The sequence below is a fragment of the Rhopilema esculentum genome, chromosome 14 (assembly GCF_057945365.1).
Source record: "Rhopilema esculentum isolate cy_ngs chromosome 14, ASM5794536v1, whole genome shotgun sequence".
NCBI lineage: Eukaryota > Metazoa > Cnidaria > Scyphozoa > Rhizostomeae > Rhizostomatidae > Rhopilema > Rhopilema esculentum.
Window position 1 is genome coordinate 1,527,524 of NC_142828.1, and position 22,818 is coordinate 1,550,341.

At 36.7% G+C, this 22,818-nt stretch overlaps 1 protein-coding gene across 1 annotated transcript; it reads left to right on the forward strand.

Moving 5' to 3' along the window:
* Positions 1-148: 148 nt before the first annotated feature.
* Positions 149-22,400, forward strand: LOC135695909 (DNA-directed RNA polymerase II subunit RPB2). The gene is made up of 21 exons (XM_065215125.2): positions 149-510; positions 1,757-1,983; positions 3,664-3,776; positions 4,384-4,927; positions 6,065-6,261; positions 7,410-7,529; positions 7,690-7,753; positions 8,379-8,645; positions 8,843-8,982; positions 9,673-9,784; positions 10,018-10,172; positions 10,569-10,761; positions 11,525-11,693; positions 15,497-15,810; positions 16,338-16,466; positions 16,691-16,780; positions 17,425-17,532; positions 18,517-18,630; positions 19,351-19,511; positions 20,669-20,864; positions 22,151-22,400. The coding sequence occupies exons 1-21, from the start codon at positions 489-491 to the stop codon at positions 22,247-22,249; spliced, it is 3,534 nt and encodes a 1,177-aa protein (XP_065071197.1). The 5' UTR covers positions 149-488; the 3' UTR covers positions 22,250-22,400.
* Positions 22,401-22,818: the final 418 nt, after the last annotated feature.

The following is a 22,818-nucleotide window of genomic DNA, read 5'->3' on the forward strand; positions in this document are numbered from 1 at the left end:
GGAGACATGAACATGTCGGGGGTGTTGCTTTTACTCTCTGACAATAATTTTAGCCTCCATCTTCACGAAAGTAGTACTTTAGGCCAGCTTTATTTCAGCAGAATAACTCGACATGTTATAGACTTTATCATGTTGATAGAGGCTAGAATTATTTTTACATTGTAATTGCAAAAAATTTCATAGCAGTGTTATGGCAACCCCCGGCTTTTGAACAGTGCATTATGGGATATTAACGTGCTTCCATCAAGATGGTGCCAGATAGAGAAAAGTACGATCCGAGGATGGCGGGGATATGAATCGGGATTTAAAGGAAATCTACTATGTTGTGATACGCATTTTTAGGAGTTGAGCGTTCCTGGGACTAGATTTTTTCCATCAAGCAACAGCAGAAAGAAGAGTTTTTCCGCTGAAAAGCCCGCCATTTCAAACGTGGGCCAAAACCAGCCGAGTATATTACTTTAAGTTGGTTGACTCCAAGACAATCCAAGATGATGTATGATATGGATGAAGGTAAAAAAACAAGTCATAAATATTCTAGTATATTTCCATGTTTATGCCAAGTGAGTACCAATCTAAGCATTCATGTCAAGTAAATATTGCTTAGTAATGCTCAATTTCCATTATATAAATTCAAATTATAGCAACTTCTTCTACTTGATGTTCATGATCTGCACCAGGGTTTTATGTATGGAGTATCTACCAAAAAAAGAGAAACGTTTGGTGAATACCACAGTAATGCTCAGTACAAATCAGGGCCTCCAACAAAGGGGGGCCAGGGGAGGGCTTATCAAGAGAGCATATTAATGACAAATTGTTAAAACAAATGTCCAGGTTTCTATAGCCAACCAACTTGAAATTCCTTGAAAGATACCTCACAAGCTGGGGTTTTTCAAAGAATAGGCGAGTCAAAGCAAACTGAAAAAATGGTGCTGAGTCACGTTCTAGGGACACCAATGTACTTCATGAAAGAAAGAAAAAATTCAACCCTTTCTGAAGCATAATTGCAAACTGGTGTGATTCTGTACAACTGGAGCAGCTACTTTATAATTTTCCAGCAAAACTCTGATATGTTTCTGATGTCATTTCTTTGCTTGCTCTTGCAGTGACTTAGAGCTTAAAAAACTTTGCACTCACTTTCCAAATTTCTAAGTTCTGTCTGTACACATCTCCTAGCCAGGGGTGAAGTGTTAAGTATCAAGATGACAAAATTTACGGAGCCAATGATTGGATTTCAAAGACAGAACATCCCATTGGCATAATCTCACAGAATCAAACTTATGCCAATTTTCCAAAATTTTATTTGGAGTAACTGTAGATAGATGGGGCAGACAAGTTGTAGTTTAAATTTAATTCAGGGAAACAGAGTTATGATGACACAGGGAAAATACATCATCATCATTTACATACTATGCGTTTTTCGTAGAGTCATTTGTTAGCAGAATCCAAGCAAACAAATTTCCAAGGCATCTGCAGCAATTTTAATTGACATTTTCTAAAGTTTATTTTATAATCATACCATGGAATAAGGCCATTTTTCTTATGTTTCATGATTTCTTTTGTTTGATGCTAGTCAATAAGAACAGTCTTAATAAAAAAAGAAGGTAGTAAATTTGAATTGAGGCAGAAAATTTGTTGCATTAGGGAAACTCAAATCGTGATTCAGAAAAAGTCTGGCCAATTTGAAAAGACTGAAAATATTTTGCAAGCATTATTTTTTATGTTGAAACAATATGCAAAATCAATTTTTCTGTTACAGATGATAACTATGGGGACGATGAAGGAGATGAAATCACTACAGATATTTGGCAAGAAGCATGCTGGATTGTTATCAGTTCATATTTTGATGAAAAAGGACTTGTTCGTCAACAGCTTGATTCTTTTGATGAGTTTATTCAAATGTCTGTGCAAAGAATTGTGGAGGAATCACAACAAATTGAATTAGAGGCTGAAACATCATACCGTGAGCAAGAACTAGAGCCGCCAGTATGTAAATATTTTTCAAAGATTTCTCTTTGGAAATTTTTTGCCAATAACACGTAATGTACATCAGGCCTGGCCGTTTGAGGCAAGCAATAGCTCACGCTCGCCTCCACGCTCCCCTCGCAACCTGAGGCGAGTAATGAATTGCTCTCCTAAACAGAACATGAAGGAAGAATCGCTCCCCTAAAATTTCCTATTCAGAGAATTATGAAAACGCACAAGGGTTAATTGGTTTATTTTTGTAGCAGCGATTTCCCCCGTCATTGCATTTTCTGCAATTAACTTTTTGCTTTTTGGGCGGTTTTTGTTATGATAGACATAAACTTCTATCTATTTGGAAAAGGATAGTTAACCGAAAGGTACGTTTGTAAAAGAACCTTTCAATCTTAAGAAAACAGGAATATTTTTGGAAGGAAAGTCGAAGAAATTGGTAGGAATTGTAGATTGCGGATATAATAAGACAGCAGGTCCCTTCCAGCAATAGAAACAAAACTATCCCTTAAAGAGAACAAGGTACTCTGTCTTGCAGATCAAAAACGACAACCAAAACATGGAATTCCACTATCCAGCAGCATCTACTGAAAAACCCAGATTGGATGAAAAACTATAACAGCGACATGTTTGGCATTAATGGCAAAGCCTGATCATCATTCCATCTAACAGTTTGTGAATCTATCTACTATATAAACATGACCGACCGCTTCTGTGTAGACATAAGTGAGTTCGTTTTCACCTTAGGACTCAGTTGGTAACATTTTCAATAGGAAAGCGGCACTGATTGGACAACCTCAACAGTCATGTGCTCGTGTTTTCTGATTGGCCTATTTCGATCCAAAACTGGGTATTTTAGCGTAGAGTTTTCCATCTATGTTCTGACGTTTTATTCTCTGAAGAGTGCTAGACGTATAACTTCAGCTTGTTTTAAAAAATTTTTTTTCAAAGCCATTTTCAAATTCTGTACAACAAAAAGATTGTTTTGCAAGAGAATTGTTGTTTTTGTGTTGTGCTAGCTTTACATTGATTTACGCCTCAGCAAATGAGGGGAGCAATTCACAGCTCACCTATAAAAATACAAACGACCACGCCTGTACATGTAAATCAGAGGACAGCTATAGCAATTTTTTATTGTGGATATGTGACTTTTTTTCTAAGAGAGAATGGCTTGGATCCAAATTTAGAGGTCATGTCAAAATTTGCATGCAATATTTAAAAAGTAATGTTTGGAAATATCATAAATGCCATGTGGCATGTTAAGTCTACTAAGGTGATTTTTCTACAAACAATCTCCAATCAAGAGTCAAAGCAATATACAAAGTATATGTAGGTTTTCAAGCAAATAATCATGATAAAGGCAGATGCATCATGTTAGGTTATGGCAGCCTCACTCATTTTTGCCATTAGTAGTTTTTAGTTCCCCCTAAAGTATGCTTTTCTTTTCTGTGATCATTCATACAATTCTACAAGAGCATTGATCAGGGCAAAGATGATGATTACCTAGGTAAACCCAGAGGGCTTGATTTTTTTATTATGTAAAGCTCTTTAGAATAGTTTATGACATGTAATTACATTGGTTTCAAAGGTCCTCTCTACCAATGGAAAAAGTAATACCTATGTGTTTTCCCATTCTTTACCAACAGTCCAGTCACATAAAAACAAACTGTAAGCCTTCTCTTTTCTTTTTAGACCAAATACCAGTTAAAGTTTGAACAAATTTATCTCTCAAAACCAACTCATTGGGAAAAGGATGGAGCTCCAAAAGCCATGATGCCTAATGAAGCAAGGCTTAGAAATTTAACGTAAGTGTTGAAGTTTATATTTCAATAAGTTATTGAAGTTGATAAAGAGGACCAACTGATCTAGATTTCCAGAAAAAGAACTCAACAGCCCAAAGATGGAGGTGATCTGAAAAAAGACACATATTTGCACAAATAATGATATTCCAGTTCTTTAACCTTGGTCACAGATATTTTTTTTTCTAAGACCTTTTCCCAAAGGTATACAGGAACAAAGCAATATGACGACGAGAATCCAATGTCACGAAATAAAATTTTCAAAATAAATTAAATTTAGAGAATTTCTTTAAATTTAATTTATTTTGAAAATTTTATTTTGTTACATTGGATTCTCGTTGTCGTATTGCTTTGTTCCTGTATATCTTTCATAACAACACTCATTGCCAGATTCACAGAATCCGGCGGACAGCCTATCCTGCGGTTCTTCCTTCTCACACATCTTATCCTAAAGCCCTACTAGTAGCCTGGTGAATACACATGAATTAGAAACTGATATATTTTGTCATTAAATCATGTGAATCAATGGTAGATTTTACTGTCATCTAGTTCTCTTATTCAACACAAATGCTAGATTAGATGCCCAAGGTGAAATGTTATTTATTCATTGTAGGTACTCTGCCCCACTATATGTTGACGTCAAAAAGACAGTCATTCGGGGAAATCAGGAACCAGAGACTGAACTCAGCAATAAGATATACATTGGCAAGATACCAATTATGCTACGGTCAACATATTGCATGCTCAATGGATTAACAGATCGTGATCTTACTGAGCTGAACGAATGCCCGTTGGATCCCGGTGGTTACTTTATCATAAATGGCTCAGAAAAGGTTTTGATAGCACAAGAAAAGATGGCCACAAACACTGTTTATGTTTTTCAGAAGAAAGACTCAAAATATGCTTACACATGTGAAATTAGATCGTGTTTGGAACAGTCATCACGACCCACTAGCACGCTTTTTGTCTCTATGGTCGCAAGGGGTGGCGGAAGTGCAAAGAAAAGTGCAATCGGACAAAGAATTGTTGCTACTATTCCTTATATAAAGCAGGAGATACCAATCATGATTGTTTTTAGGGCACTTGGCTTTGTGTCAGATAGAGACATCTTAGAACATATCATATATGACTTCGACGATCAAGAAATGATGGAAATGGTAGGTACTATGTTTGTTTGCATAAGCATTCGCTCCTCAATCAAAGTCCATTGTATTCCTCATTTCTTCATGTGGTCGTTATCATCCTTTTCATCTTCAAAACATGCGTCATTCTGTCTGATCTATTTCCTTATCTGCCATTAGGCTGGGAAGTCAGTTTTAAAAAAATCTTTTGGATAATGTCTACCCAGAAGATGTCACTTCGATCTGTCTAAAAATCAATTTGTTCATTTTTTGGCTAGGAAAACTTTTGGCTCCGAAATTGTCCTGTTAACAAAAAAATGTCTTTGGTTGACAGATCTTCATCAAAATTTGAAAGCCAAGTTAAAATGGCCTTAAAAAATGTTTTTCCACTGTGAATTCTCGTGTAATCTGCAGTCATGCTTCTGTCCATTCAAAAGGTTTGCATTCTTGCCAATCAAAAAAAATCTAGTTGTCTATGAATTTTTGTCCCCATGTGAAGCTTGATATGTAGGACGCACCAATCAGCGACTTGTCTAATCCTGTTTTATTCATTGGTTACTGGAAACAATGCACCTTTGCCCCAATTTATTTTATCAACTGTTCGGTGTTTAAGATAGAAATTTTTAGGGAGTCAGTTAAAATTTCATTGTCTAGCCATACAGGCATTCAAACCAAAACCTATATGGTAACAAGATTGTTTATTTATGATAATACGCTTCTCTATTATGTTAACAAACCTTTAAAATACATAACAAGGCTTGTGATTTTGTCGACGTTTGATGCTCTTACTATGACACAGAAAAGGATTTGACCAAACCCATTTGAAAAGGTCAGCAGTTTTAGATATTTCAAACAATGTCTTTTATGTAGGCAATCAGCAGGTTGATTCCAGAATATGGAATGGTAGAGTAATGATAATTATCGCTGATACTGATAGATTTGTTCATGAGATATGAGCAGAGGCTCACACCCTAAAATCTCTTATATTCATCCCTGCACGCTTGAAAATTTGAAGAAAACCCCCTTCGTCCCTCGCTCAAACCCTTCTGTTTTTGCTAACCTCCTTTTATAAGAGATTTGAGAGTATGTGCCAATGCACCATATACTAATGAAATAAGTCACGCCAAATGTTAAGGTATATTGCAGTATTCAAGGTGTTTCTTCTCATTTAAGGTAAAACCGTCCTTGGATGAAGCCTTTGTTGTACAAGAGCAAAACATAGCGCTGAATTTCATTGGCACCAGAGGGGCTACACCCGGGGCCACGAAAGAAAAGCGAATTCAATATGCGAAAGAGATCTTGCACAAAGAGATGCTGCCCCACGTTGGTATCAGTGATTTTTGTGAAACGAAAAAGGCTTACTTTTTGGGGTATGCAGCATCCATATTTCTTATCTTTCGATGATTTTTTATTTGCTCAGCGAACCATTTTGGCTTCTTATTGTATGAAAAATTGGTATGACATGGGTGACTCCAAAGGGCGTTTCTAAATGGGAGCGAAGCAATGTTTTCCGTTGAAAGTAAAAAAAAATTTTGAAGTGATATTTTCTCATAACAAGTTACTTTAATGAATTTAACAAACGCTCAAACCCTTCGTGACCAAGCTGGGGCCCTTACCAGATATGAATTACCCAATACGGCTATTTTCATTGGGTCCGGGCCCTGGGGTTTTAACCCAAACTTTCCTCCCATCTTGCTGCTCCGGCCAACGTTTAATCCTCCTCATTTATCGAAGACGTCGCTTTTATTAAGTTCAAGCAAAGCCTCTAACTTTTCAGCCTTACGTTATGTTAACTGCTACCAAAGCAAAAGACCAGAATACCACATAGAAACAATACAAGATCGCTACCGCAAAAGATTGATCATTTTTACCAAAGAGTTGTTTTTTGAAGCCCTAGACAGCATGATGTTGTCCATTCAAGGAAGGTTTAAGCATTTCAGTTTTAAAACTACGGAGAACATGGACTCGCTTCTTTTGGAATCGATCAGTTCTCAAAATACATCCTAAGTATAAGCTTTCTAGAGAGATCATAAAAGTGGAGAGGTCGGTGAGGTACATAAAGCCAAGTGCACGCTGTTCATATTTATCAGTGATACCTGCTATTTTTATGGTTGATTGCAAAATTGTTACTTTCTACCGCAAAATATCACGTAAAACCTTTCGAGTGAACGACAGGTTTTTAGTTATGTTTGCGTTGTGACACCGAGAGGCGTTGTAACTACTCACTAACGCAGGGAGAGGCGCGGGAACATAGAAATTATCGTCTGTCCCATTTCAACGTCGATTTAAGAACGACATTAAGCTTTCTTCAAGAAATGGAGATTTCGTTTACTAGTCTAACATCGGATGCCTCATTTATGTACAGTGAAATCTTTATTCACTGACATCTCCCATTAACAGACAACTTTATATGCTGACATCGGATAATTTTGTTATTGTGTAAGTTATGTCCGCAGAATTTGCTCTTTTCTGTAACAAGCAGCAGTTTTTGTGTCAATAGCTTTTTATTTATTTACAGGTATATGGTTCACAGACTTCTTTTGGCGGCACTGGGAAGACGAGAGCTCGACGACAGGGATCACTATGGCAACAAGCGATTGGATCTCGCCGGTCCTTTGCTTGCCTTCCTTTTCAGGGGGTGAGTTTTCTATCATAAAATGCTGTTAAGTTCTTCTTTATTATTTGTCATTTAATCGATAGTTTAATTTTGCCTGTTCGAATAGGAGAAATTCAAGAAATCATGTTTTTGTTTCCAATTATCAATTTGCCACATCCTTATATTCCAAATTTATCCACAGACTGTTTCGCAACCTCACCAAAGAAGTCAAGATATTTGCTGCAAAACTCATAGACAAAGGAAAGGTTGTGTTCAACTTCTTTTTCATTTATTTCTGCTTAAACATAACTCGAAACATTTCCCATTAACATATAGATGGTTTATACGGACAATTTTTTGTAGAAGCCTAAGCTTTCCATGTTTACAGTATCCTGTGTGCTTTTCGCCTGTTTTAGTTCCAAAAATATCTGTCCTGCGCAATTTTCCACGCGTATGTTCAAATTCGAAATGCTAAGACCAAGTTGAATTTTGTTCAGACCTCTGGAATTTTCTTCAAAATAAGCACAATTTTTGAGAAACTTGTTTGAGAAATTTGGTAGAGCACTTGTTTAAAGTCCTTGAAACAGTCTACAGTTAAATTGATGTTCTTTTACTTTCATACATATTTATATTAAAAAATGGCAGCCACGTCTCCCAAATTATTGTTGGTTTTAAGATTTACTGCCATGCCAGTTCATTTGTCTGTTTGCACTTCAGTTGTAAAAGTCCTATTACGCAACTATTTAAAAATTTTAAAAGAGAAACCATAGAAAATTCTCAATAATCTACCTAGTTTTGGCTGGCTTTGTCTTGTTTGAGGATCGATTTTTGTGACCAACGAAACAATTATAGAGCGGAAATTCAACTTTTTACTTGTCTTTCATTTCGTAGGATTTTAAAATCGAACACGCAATCAAGACAAAAACGATAACAGATGGATTACGATATTCGTTGGCCACAGGGAACTGGGGAGACCAAAAGAAAGCACATCAGGCAAGAGCCGGTGTCTCTCAAGTGTTGAATCGCTTGACTTTTGCATCAACATTGTCACATTTGAGAAGACTGAATTCACCTATTGGACGAGATGGGAAACTAGCAAGACCAAGACAGCTTCACAACACCTTGTGGGGAATGATATGTCCTGCTGAAACTCCAGAGGTAGACATTGATATCGTTTGATTTGCTTTTTCCTGTTTATTGAAATAATTGATAATACTCTGTGTTATTTTGTGATGAATCGAAATTATTATATATCATTAATATTATAAACTCATTTTAAGTAAGCAGAATACTTAAATAGCATAAATGCACGTGATAAGGATAAAATTTTACAGTCTACCAATTTTTTTTATAAGGGTCAAGCTGTAGGCCTTGTGAAGAATCTTGCCCTGATGGCATATATTAGTGTTGGCTCCCAACCTAGTCCCATCTTAGAGTTTTTAGAAGAATGGACTATGGAAAATCTAGAAGAAATTAGTCCATCGGCAATTAAAGAGTAAGTAAAGAGAATAATTTTTCTTGATCCTATTTTAAATCATCATTAGATTTTGCGTGAAAGCTTTTTCTACCTTCGAAATTTCCAAACTCCCTGGTGTATGAATTTTTATATGTTAATGATATTTTGAATGCATGCTTACTGTCTGCTTAAAGCATTTACGTAGTGTTGTACCTGACATTTAATCAAAAAATTGATTTCTGTATCAGGTAATATAAGCTTGATGAACCTTCGTTCCTGCAAGTATTTTTATTATCTAGCAATGTGATTTGTACTCTAGAATTCATTCTTGACTCATATTCAGGGTTTTAGAGCCCCTTTGCTAATGCAAAAAAATTTCACCTTTCTATCTCTAGCTATTGCTTTTATATTGAGAATTTCTTTAGTGGCGCCCACCTGTGTTTCATAGCACTAAACCCGGCGTATGTTGATCGTATAGCTCTTCTTTGTGACCCTTGTGTTAAGTTCCATAATTGGTTGCAAAAATGCAGCAAGTCTTTCAACTGAAATAAAATTGCTATGTTAAACTGCTATGGCTTGCTAGCATTTCACTGCGATATTGAACAGCGGTGAAATTAACAACATTTTTGCTCATAAATTCTCCCCGTTATACACATTCCCCGTGCAGTACATTATCTGATTCTGTTTCGCTGCTTTCTAATAATTTGGATCATTGACCAACCTTTTCAGCGCCACGAAAATATTCGTCAATGGATGTTGGGTTGGTATTCACCGCGACCCTGAGCAGCTGATTGTAACTTTACGGAAGCTTCGAAGGCAGATGGACATCATTGTGTCTGAGGTGAGAGCTTCATGAGTTTTAATTTCAAAAAGTATCCGTGAATTAGTAACAAGACATTGGCATGCAAAGCTAACTCAGACATTCGGTATGATTTCAAAACTTTGTCAGAGTTGCCTTACAATTTCAAATTACTACAATATCCGTTTAAACTTGTTGTACGAAAACATTTTAAGAGCATTCAAAAATGAAAGCGAATGTGCTTCTTCATTGCCAATGGTATCTTTTGGTTCTAGGTATCAATGGTGCGTGACATCACAGATAAAGAGATTCGCATCTACACTGATGCTGGCAGGGTTTGCCGACCCTTGCTCATTGTAGAAAACCAGAAACTGCTACTGAAGAAAACTCATATTGACAAACTTAAAGAGAGAGAATATGAAAATTATGGGTAAGCAGTTTATGAAAATTATGAGTAAGTTTTTCTATTGTCTTATTATATTTCAATCTGTCATTTAGCTTGTTTGATAAATGCCTGAGTAATTTTAGAATTTTTTTTCTTAACTGGGGAAGATTTCCAATATCTGTGCCGAAAAGTTGAGTTTGTAAACATTATGTTCTCGTAGCTCGTAATGTAATTACGTTATGTTACTTGTTGAATTCCGTGCAACATTACAGTCTTTAAAAACATTACAGTCTTTGATAAATGTTTGCTTAGTAAAGTAATTGAATTGAATTGTTAAAAACGTTTGTATAAAGTCGAGTTTTACTAAGTTGAATTGAATTTAATTTAAGTGAGTGCAAGGAGGATCTGTTCAACCCTTCTGATTGCTAGTTTTGTTTGCAGTTGGCAGGACCTCGTTGCTGGTGGCGTTGTTGAGTACGTGGATGTGAACGAGGAAGAGACCGCCATGATAGCTATGACTCCTGATGACTTGGACTCAGAAACCTATTGCTCCACCTACACCCATTGCGAAATTCACCCATCCATGATCCTCGGTGTTTGTGCCTCTATCATCCCCTTTCCGGATCATAATCAGGTAATTTTGAATCTTCTTTATTGTCTTCAGGTCTTTAAGAAGACAATAACATTGCTAATGGAATATTCCATTTCTTTTGCCTTGTTACATTATTTTTTCCTTTTTTCTTGCACTGTTTTTTGTTTGAAAAATGGAAGTAACAAGGAATGGCATTCCCTGTTGCTACCTTACAATTCATGGATTTCACAAAACCGATATTGTTTTTTTACTTGTGATTTATATACAATAGCTGTTTGATTATTGTCACTCCCTGTCCAAGTACCTCACATGGGTTGTCTTCTAGGCACCAAATATGCGGCTAAGTAGCCTTCTTGGAGATTTGGTGCTCGTACACTTGACACCCTGTTACCATCCCGCAATGCATTGCAGCTAGAGCACATGACACCTATTTTTTGAACTGCAAGGGTTCAAGTTTCAGTAAAGAATCCTACTTTGCGAGTTTGTTTTGCTGAAGCGACGAAACAGAGCTGCCTACACCCGCCTTGTCCGTTCTCTATAATGAATATCCTTGTTCGTTTTTATTTCAGTTCCAGTGTTATTTTTACCTAGTGTGTTTTGCATCATACCTAGAACAAGATAGTCGTTCCATCTTATCATTTGTGATCACTGTTCTACTTTTCACTTGTTGCCGTCTCTTGAATCAACTGTTGTGTGTGGGGTTTAGGTTTATTTCAAATTTTTCCACACACTAACGCCCTTCAACAGACAGCCATTGAATAAAAACAGCTTTATTTTCTTGAAAATTTACCATGTTTTATTTCAGTCGCCGAGGAACACATATCAATCGGCTATGGGGAAGCAAGCCATGGGGGTGTATATTACCAATTTCCATGTTCGAATGGACACCCTGGCCCATGTATTATACTACCCACAAAAGCCATTGGTCACGACACGTTCCATGGATTTCCTGAAATTCAGCGAGCTGCCTGCAGGTAGGTCAAGTTTGTGGTTAGTTCTGTTTGAAAATGTAAGCTGTTAGACAAATCATCATTTAACGCATTAGAGACCACCTTTGAAGCCGACAAGAACAGTCGTTTCTCCAGGGAATAAAACAACCCTCTCTCAACAACGTTTGCATATTGCTATTCATAGGTGTAAAATTGTGTCTGTTACCCTTCTATTGACGGCATTTTCCCTTGCAACTTGATATTCATTAAACACTTCTCGCTCAAATATGCCGAACGGAACTGCACTCTCCGTGATAAAGTATGAATTGTTAGCAATGCTATGGAGTTATTCAAAATTTAGTACATCAAATTTACTAGAAACATTACATTTTATGTGATCTGCAATAACGACCTACTGGCTAATTACACCTCTATTTTAATTTCTGTTCATCCGCAGTTTGTATTCTGAAAGCTTTTCAAACCAGTTGTATTCTGACGTATTCAAACCAACTACATAACTTATTTACCCAAAAAATTGACCAACAACTTTTTCTGGCCTTTGTAGCTTTTTCTCGTTTCACAGCACTAAGTTGTTGTTTCAAATCTCACGAGAAACATTATGGCCGAACTACTCGAAATACGTTACACGAAATGCTCTTCATTGCCCTTTATAAATTGACTCATCATTAAGAATGTGTGATGTTGCAGTTGGCGTACCAACTTTCGTAGCGATAGTATGCCTTGACACATTTTGCGTTTATATATATATTTCAATTGAAGAGGTTGCAAATCATGTATGGTACTCGTTTTGCCCCTACCAGTATTTTTGCCAAAAGAGAAATATCGTTGGTAGAGTAAAAAGTTTACTGTTTTATACCAGATCCTTTTGAGAACAGATTAAAACTTGAAAGAGGTATAACGCCGGAATCGGCCATCGAATATCGACCCTTGCAATTTGCAAACCGGACCGGTTTAAGTTCCGGTTTGAGATTCACTATGATCATTACAAGCATATGAAGTGATGACCATAGACTTATCGCCTTGGATATAAATAGTTATTTTCAACTAAACAAGGTGTTGAATAAATGCATTTGAGGCTCAGTGGGGGTCATTTGCAAAACGATACAGAAATAGCTGGCGTAATTGCCGTGCTTGTGAATTCCGGAAGCATTGAAGGCGAGCATTTGGGGTAGGGGTAAGGGGTTTTAAGAAACATTTATGAAGACCATATGTTAGCGTTCGCGGACATTTAGACTAAAAAGTTTTATGCTTCAATTTTTGCTAATTGAATTGACTTTGTTGTTTTTTGCGTTCAACTGAGCACACTGGGAGACCGAGAATCTTAAGTCTTGCCAAAATGTCAAGAACTGAGTTTCTATTTAAAGAGAGCTTAATTATCTGTTTGTTGTCATGCTTTCAAAACAGATTGTTTTCGAGAAGTCGGTGTATTTTAAAGTGTGTGATGTTCTATTTTCATGTTTGTTGCCAAAATTATGATGAGGTGCGGTCAGGCTTGCAGGAACTCTATATGACTCATTTCTGTTAGTCATGTTGTTTGTCCAGGTGTCTGATACAAAAAATCACAAATAGCAAGTCTTTCACTAGTTTCTGTAAGTTATTTAGACACCTTTCTCTTCTGGAGTAAAGTTTCCATTTGGGCCTCGCAACGAGGTACTGTCACCCATGAGGTGGATATCACAATGCTTCGTTTTCATTTGACTATCTTTTTTACCCGCTCTCTCGCTTCTTTAACCTCGAAGGCAAATTGGAAACCAAGATTAAGGTGCCAACGCCTGTTGGAAGAGTTTATCTCTCTGATATTAACCTATTTTGTTTAATTATGCTATCATTTCGATTTCGCTGGAGCAACTGTTTTTACTTTACGCACGGACGCCTCCGTAAACGGACTCCTCCTCACAACGTCACATAGATTTATCAAATGAAAAAATCGCTCGGGTTTGAATCTGTTGGCATTGCGAGTAACTTCCTTAAAATTGCATTTCCCGTGATTTGTAATTCCATCTTTGATATTTTCAACTTTTCCATATATTCATTGTCCTTCTCAGATAGTTGGAAAATAGCCCATGTGGCCCCTATTTTCAAAGTTGGCAAGCCTGATGGCCGGTCTAATTACAGTCCTATTTCTTTTCTACCGGTCATGTCAAGACTCTTCGAAAAACTTATATATGATCAATTATACCGGTACCTAAATAAACAAAAGTATCTAATGTCTCACCATTCAGGATTTCGTTCTCTGCATTCGGTTGTGACATGTCTGCTAAAAGGAACTAGTGATTGGTACATCGACATAGACAACGGGAGGTATACTGCGATGATCTTCATGGATCTCAAGAAAGCTCTTGACACGGTTGATCATCAAATACTCTTAGATAAATGCAATTTTATGGAATTACTGGACATCCACACAAATGATTCAGTTCTTATCTTGATAATCGGAAGCAGTACTGTAGAGTCAATGGCACAACTTCTAGCATCGAAAATATTGATATCGGAGTGCCACAGGGATCGTGCCTAGGGCCTCTTCTTTTTCTTCTATACATAAATGACCTGCCATTTGCTCTCAAGATGGCTAAGACTACAATGTATGCCGACGACACAGCAATCCCGAATTCTTCTGATACAAGTGATGAACTGGACCTAGTAATCAACGAGGAGCTTTCTTGCATTGGAAAATGGCTACAGGGCAAAAAGCTTACCCTTAATTTTGTCAAAACCCAAGCTATGATAATTGGCTCTAAGCCAAAAATTAAAAAGCTAAAGAATAATCTTAGCATACTTCCTTCTTTTAGTGTAGGGGGCGAGGAAATCGACCTAATAAACGAAACAAAATACCTCGGAGTCGTGATTGATAATTGCCTTACTTGGGAAAGTCACATTAGCGTGCTACAGAAGAAGACCTCCAGAGCAATTGGTCTATTGATGTATGCGCAAAATTTTGTTCTATCTGGCACTTTGATAAATTTATATAGAAGTATCATAGAGCCACATTTCAGCTACTGGTGCTCCATCTGGGGCTCTTGTGGTGCCTCAAAGCTAGACATGCTTCAAGAATTACAGAACAAAGCCGCCAGAGTAGTAAGAAATAGCCCTTTTGATGCTAATAAAAAACAGGATCCATGGTTTACAAATCTCTTAACTCTCTTGCACCTAAACATCTCAGTGACCTATTCGTGAGATTATCCGGGGTACATCCAAGAGAGTTAAGAAACTCTAAAACAGACTTTGCAGTACCCATGTTGAGAACTGGCAATGGCCAGATCCTTTGCGTATCGTGGGACCAGTCTCTGGAACAGTCTCGGTTTGGACACAAAAATGGCTCCCTCAATCAATGCCTTCAAGTCCAAACTCAAGGAAAATGATCCTTTTTTATATATTGACATCTTTGATTTAGCCATATTCCGCTCTTTTTATAATAAATCTTATAGTATACAACTTTTTAATTTTGTAAGTAGTTTTTGCAGGGCCAATTGTAAAACAGTATTTAGACTGAATTTGTACCCTGAGTAGGTAATTTTAAAATGAAAAAAGTCTTAAATTTCTTTCCTGTAGTCAAAGCCTTGTTCAGGTAATATCAAGAAAGCGGATCACCAGTTGCAATGGATGCCGCGTTGCAATGGATGCCGCGTTGCAATGGATGCCGCGTTGCAATGGATGCCGCGTTGCAATGGATGCCGCGTTGCAATGGATGCCGCGTTGCAACGGACGCCGCTTTGCAATGGATCGTTTCATTGTGTTACAATGATATTGTTGTATTGCGTCTTTGTTTAAATATATTAATGAACACCCATCGCCTCTATTCCATTAAAAAATACTTTATATTTCTTTAGGAATAAACGCAATCGTCGCGATTTCATCCTACACCGGTTACAACCAAGAAGATTCCGTCATTTTGAATGCATCAGCAATCGACAGAGGGCTTTTCCGGTCCGTGTTTTATCGCTCCTATCGCGATTCTGAATCACGAAGAGGCATGGATCACGAAGAGGTTTTCGAAAGGCCAAACCGAGACAGCTGCCAGGGAATGAGGAATGCAATTTACGACAAACTAGACGACGATGGTCTCATTGCACCAGGGTCTCGTGTCAGCGGAGATGACGTCATTATTGGCAAAACTGTCACCTTGCCCGAAGATGATGATGAGGTAAGAATGTTCTCAGGCAATTCTTTGACGGCATGTGGATGCTATGTACACCAGTGACGAGCTCTTTACTTATCAGGATGTAGATTAGCTTGCTCTAGAATTAAAGCTTGAATAACATATAGAAATGAAAATAAAGGAAAAATCAAGAAGATAACAACTAATGTTAGTTTCAAAGATCAATTCTAGATTTTCAACAGAACTGTTAGATTCCACACTTTGTCAAGTATCGCTCTGAAGAATGTATTTGAATTTGCGATGTAGCTTCTTGAGGACAGAATTTATTCTTTGATTTTGATTCTTTATTAAAATGAATTTCTGCCAAGTGTATTTATGAGAAATTCATTTTGATAGCCCGGTTTTTACCTTGGTGTTCATTAAAACCCCGTTTATATCTTTATCATTGCAAATAATAGGCTAGCTTGATCAGTTTTGATATGCTTTGAAGTATTGTTAGACCCCTGTTGCCCTTAGGTCTCTGCCTTGTCATAGAAGCATTGACAAATTTGATCGTGTTTTCTTCCATTTAGCTCGAAGGATCAGCAAGAAGATTCACGAAGCGAGATGCCAGCACGTTCTTAAGAGCAAGTGAGACCGGCATTGTTGATCAGGTCATGGTCACAATCAACGATGAAGGCTACAAATTTTGCAAAATCAAGGTACTTCATTCAGCAAGGAAAATTCAAGCACTCGCCGTTTCTATTGTATTAAGCTCGTGCATCATTATGGTGTTGCCAATCTTCTGACTGAAAATGGATGCAATCTTCATCTGCTAAATGAATACTTATCAATTCAATTCCTAAACGAATTTTTTATAACCTTTGTTAATTATTTGATTTCGTTTCATTTGTTCGTTTTTTATTTTTGATATCTGTTTTCTCAGGTGCGTTCAGTTCGAGTCCCACAAATTGGTGATAAGTTTGCTAGTCGGCATGGACAGAAGGGAACATGCGGAATTACGTATAGGCAAGAGGTAAGGACCCGGTTTTGTCACTCTGTTTTTGTTGCTTCGACTCGTTAGAATTGTCGCTTTCTCTTTTTTTATATACTATATGCCGAAAACACTGCAGATTTCCTAACTTCCTTTGTTGTTAGTATTTTATTGGTTGACTTTTCCTGGTGTTTATTTTAGACTTGGAAAGTCACATTGTAGCAAAATGTGGTTCTACAATTAAGTTTTTTTGCTGATTAGCCAAGCGAGCTCATCTTGCTTATTGATGATGGCAGTAAACCTCGCTCGTGTAATTTTTTAGAACACAAGTCTAGATTCCGATAGTTCAGGGGTATTATTCCAGCTATTTTTCCAAACCAATGAGAAAGTGTGACAAATCGCGCGATATCATATGAACATTAGGACGTGAGTTCACAGAAACAAATCACTTCTCATAGTGCTTCACATCATTTAATAAAACTGTTTGGTATCAAGTTGCACCAGAAGAGACACAAATGTTCCATCCACAATATGGATTCGTCCATGCTACTTTCTCCTTTACAAGCAGTTTGCTAAAGTCATCGATCACTAATGATGGTTCGTCTCCCAACAAGAAGGAGATCAGCCCGCTCTGAAGAATCAAGACAAATTGAGATTTCTTTTCAATAAAACACTTTCATTTTTAGGACATGCCGTTTACGTGCGAGGGGATCACACCTGATATTATCATCAATCCACATGCCATTCCAAGTCGTATGACCATTGGCCATTTGATTGAATGTCTGCAAGGAAAGGTATTTTCGTATGCTGATCTTTTTTGGGTCCTCTACACGTGTCTTGATTGTCTATGTGCATCGTGCTTAGCCATTAGCATTCCAAATTTAGCAAATTACTTTTTCTGAAGCAAACTAAAAACGTGCAAGACATAAACCAGAAAGTACTTGCTTGCCTTTGAAAGTTCTATTTGCTGTTTATATAACATAAATTTCTGTTTGATGAAAAGTGAAGGCAAAGATTTGTTTCTCATTTAACCCTAATGAAAATGTGTTGTCTGAAAAATATATAGTGATGACTCAAAAAAGGGTGTGGCACATGATTTCTGAATACCTTTTGCCCATCCTCCCAGCCACCTCTGGTTATGTTTGAAGCTTTATCGTATCATATATGCATTTTTAACTGTTAAGGATTTCTTAAAAGATAGCCTCTAAGGGGTACCAATGCTTTTAGAGGAGTTAACCCAGCTAGCCTGAAAAATACTGGTTGACATAGCCAAGGGCAAACTGCTCCATGGAAGGGCGCTTTATACCATCTGGTAAAAGCCGGACCTTCGAATGAAACATGCTTACCGCAGAACACAAAATGATTTCAAATGGAAATCTTACTTTCATTTCTTTCCACAACATTTTCTTGTCCAACTGTTTAAATGCATCTTCGAACATCACTACCTGATTTTCGCAAGCTTTTGTCACGAACTGGAAATGGCCTATTACAAACAATTTGAAACATTTAAATTCATATCATTCCTAATTAGGTCTGATAAGATAGTTTGTGATTTGTGAAAGAGGTGGGAAAACGGTCCCTTTTGTTTGGGAATTTGTGAAATTTTCTAAAAGAGTATCACCTCTAAGGCATTGCAAATGTATAAACAAAAGAGATTTACTTTTTGCGTTGTTTAAACTTTGCAGTTTTTTCCGTAATTTTTTTGTTTTGTATGCATCCGTAGTCTTGTAATTTGAAGTTTTTATAAGTTTTTCTTAACTACGTAAATTTTTTTCAAGGTTTCAGCAAATAAAGGCGAAATTGGAGACGCGACGCCATTCAACGACGCTGTGAACGTGCAGAAAATCTCAAAACTTTTAAATGAGTACGGCTATCATTTGCGTGGAAACGAGGTATGAAAAGCAGCCTCGGGTCGGCGATGCGATGCTCGTTACATTTAATAATGGGACAGTTGTCATCCACTTCCTCTTCTTCTCTATATCCCAACCCTACTTTGCTTTTTCTAGTTTTTTTTTTAATTAGTTTACTAGAAAGGCTATAACCATACTATAATGAACGCTATCTTCATCTAATGCAAAAACAAATATTTGGATGAAAAACTGCAAATCAATCAATGATAAGGCCACATGTAGCTTCATTTAGGGACATGCCAGCCAAAAGATATTGTTCTACTGTCTTACATTTTGCAAAAGACCGAAATTATTTAATTAAGAAAAAGTTGGGTAAATATACATCGTTAGATTGTTACCGATTGCTACGGATTGTTACAGATTGTGATTGATTTTACATCAAGTAGCTCGAGCATTAGTTATGCCGATTCATGTTCATTTTTCTATAGATACTTAACTGATAATTGAATTTTACAGATAGCTACTACTGCTCTTAAAACTTCTCAAGAACAAATCTTTGCAGAGCTCTTCGGGTTAAATATTCATTTAAACTTATGATTTTTATCAAGAATCTGCTGCTCTTCGGCGTCCATTGTTTGTAAAAACTTTTCCTTTTGTGTATATTTTTATCTTAACTTTTTTTATTGTTAGTCATTAACAGTTCACCAGAATTTGTTCATCTCGATATCCTAACTGCACTGAGATAATATCCCTCTGCATCAGGTGCTGTACAACGGACATACTGGTCGCAAAATCAATTGTCAAATTTTCCTTGGTCCCACTTATTATCAGCGCTTGAAGCACATGGTCGATGACAAGATTCATTCCAGAGCGCGTGGTCCGGTGCAGATTTTGACAAGGCAACCTATGGAAGGAAGATCGAGGTATTTTGTTATCCTACTCTGTGTTGTTTTCCTTCGAACATCGTTTTTTTTATTTAATTAGTTGAAGCTCCCCCCTCCGTAATTCTGTGCTAATATGTTAAGTCTAGCGAATTGATTGTGAATAAAAAATCTATTTATATAGATTATAAGGATTCATCCATCTGCAAAACATTTAGCTTCCAAGCGTTGAATTTTTTGGTTATACCATTCGTTCGTTCGTTCTTCATTTTTCAGAGGTATTCACTTTCGTTCAGAGGTATTTATATCGAGGCCCGGTTAGCTCATTATGAACTAAGAAATTATCATGTTTGCAAATGTGCCCAATAGAGATCTCGGTTGAATTTTCGCAGAATGCGATTGGCTTTTTTATATAAGCACACATAAACGGGCCAGCTCAGTTAACCCTTATGGTTATACTTGAAGTGTGCATGTAATTTTACGCAAAAAAAGATAAACCTAGTAGTCACGTGCTCAAGCAAACGAACTCGAACCGGCTGACCCGGCTAGTTGGCTGCATATAATCATGGAATAGAATTGATCTCGGTAAACCGACCGAGTCCAGTTGACCAGGTCATTTAAGCATCTTATATGACCTGGTTAACTCATTTCTGACCTTCCCTCCCACATAGCTGCAAGTGATATGAACTTTGACTTGAAACCTATAGGTCAATTGATTCATGTGACATTTCAGCTGGCCTAACTTGCATGCACAAAGCTTGTAACCCCCATTATGATATTGTATTTCGATTATGTTATTCTATCAAATACAATGAAAAGCCCTTTAGTTTTACCCATTGTTATGTTCATCAGTTCAGTAAAGGCCTAACGCAACTTCAGGGCTTTCAAAATTTGTTTTGCGCTAGTATCAACCTTCCTTTGATCACAATATAAATGCACTTGAATGGATAATATATAAGAGTTAGGTCGATTTTAGTAAATCACAAATGTGTTCCAATCATTTAAACCTCTGTTGATCTCATATATTTTCATAAGACTCAGAATCTTGTGATTGCCGTATCGTTTAGCCCTTGACTTCTCTCTGCACCTTTGTTGTAGCAAACAAGTATTTTTGGCTACTTCTCTATATAAGTGTCTTTCATTTGAAAGTATGGTGACATTTTTGTAGCTTCCTGTACTGATATCGTATATTTTTCCAGGGACGGTGGGTTGCGATTCGGAGAAATGGAGCGTGACTGTCAAATTGCACACGGTGCTGCCCAGTTTTTGAATGAGAGGCTTCTTGCAGCCTCGGATCCATATAGAGTGCATATTTGCAATTTATGTGGCCTAATTGCAATCGCAAACCTGAAGACAAACACGTTTGAGTGCAGGGGATGCAAAAACAAAACACAGGTACGTGGTGATTCAACCAATGCAGAAAGGCACTTATACAGAAACGTGCCGCTTTCACAACAGAAAGTTGTACATACCGATACTGAGTATCATATTCTTAATTTATCAATTTAAACACTACGTAGGCTAACAGCTTCCATCTTAATCCAGCGTACTCCCAAAACCGGAATAGATGGAGGGTTCAAAATGAACGGGATGAGTTGAAAGTTTCCAAAAAAAATTTTAAAAGCAGTGACTTGCCAACATTCCCTTTAAACTGGAAACAGAAAAGGTCCTAAAGAAAACACTGGTTTCTCAAAATAAAAAGCGTTTTCACGAGAAATATTCATTGCTAGTAATTCCTCCACTCTTTCTTTTTATTCTCTATGTGCTTTTTTAAACTACGGCAAGTTTGATTTTATTCACTTTGCCCTTTCTCAAAAATAATTATTGGGGACCTGGAATAAGGATGTCATTGACGGTTTTTTTCAAAAAATTTAAAAAAGGGGTAGAGCCGTTTATTATGAACTCGAGGTAATTGATGGGGTGCTGTTCGCCACCAGCATCAGTTGAAAATTTTATCATTGACTTTAACTGATATTCCTTGAAAAGTTTTAGCACTCTTCAATGAACCTGGTCTATTGGAAGGCAACCTCCTACTTGGGTTCAAAGTATTTGTTGACCCCTTATTCGTTATGATAATAATATGGAAACTTTTCATTTTGAATTCCTGTGAAAACTACAATTACAAATCTCAACAATACAAGGTTATTTGTAACTGGCCTGTTTTAACAAAATAAAACTTTTGCAATGAGAGAAGAAAAAAACGCGAATAATAATAATAAAAATAATAATAATAAAAATAATAATTTTTAAACATCTCATTTTCATTGAATACATTTTAAATTTACAATTATACGACTCGCTTTTACAGGCATCATATAATTGGCTTATATAATAATAATGGAAACTTTTCATTTTCAATTCAATTAAAACCAATTACAATTACAATTACAAATTTCACTATTACAAAAGTAATTTGTAATTGGCTAGCCTGGGTTTTCAGAGAAAAAGACTATTACAAGCACAAACAAAAGACATTAACTAAAAAAAGGGAAAAATGTGCTCGTCATTGTTGAAATTATAATAAGAATAAGAGCAAGAATCTTTATACAGGATTTTACACTTCAACATGTCATGCTTTAATCAACGTGTGTCCTTACGTATCATTAGCAAACTTAATCTCATTCCTACAAGTGCTTCAAAATTCAAATATTATCTAAATGTGCTTGTCTCTTTGTTTTTAGATATCACAGATCCAAATCCCCTATGCTTGCAAGTTGTTGTTCCAAGAACTAATGTCCATGTCTATTGCGCCAAGGATGATGGTTGATGTTAAAAAGTGAGATAAACTAACAGTACAGACTTATTAGTATTGAATTGCCATTTTTTATATCGTTAGCTACTTGAACTATTTCGATAATTGTAGTAGATGAGCACAAGATACAAAGCATATGTATGATACAAAAAAATGCGCAGCTTTTTGCTACTGTCAGATTCACATGGTCTTGTTTTTGTGTCATCTTGAAACCAAGCAACTAAGGAACACAAATGTGAGTAGGACTGAAATTATTTAAGTTGCAAATTTTTTAAGATGGCACGAAGAAGCGAAAAATAAGCATACCGAAGTACTGTTCGTCCAAACGTATGCAGAAATTTAAATCCTAGCCAAAGCAGTCGCTGATTGGTTAAGAACATAACAGCCAATCAAACGTGTCACGCCTGTATATAAATTTTCTGCTTACTTTCGGTCATTTCATTTCATTTTCAAATTCTTTAGGGAGGATAGCCCTTCAGCAAAGAAGCTGATTTTCAAGGGGGCCCCCATCTACATTGCTTAATACTTAATTCAAAAATTTTTAAAAAACATTTTAGTGACAATAAAAGTAGTGTATATTATAGAACGTAAATTAAG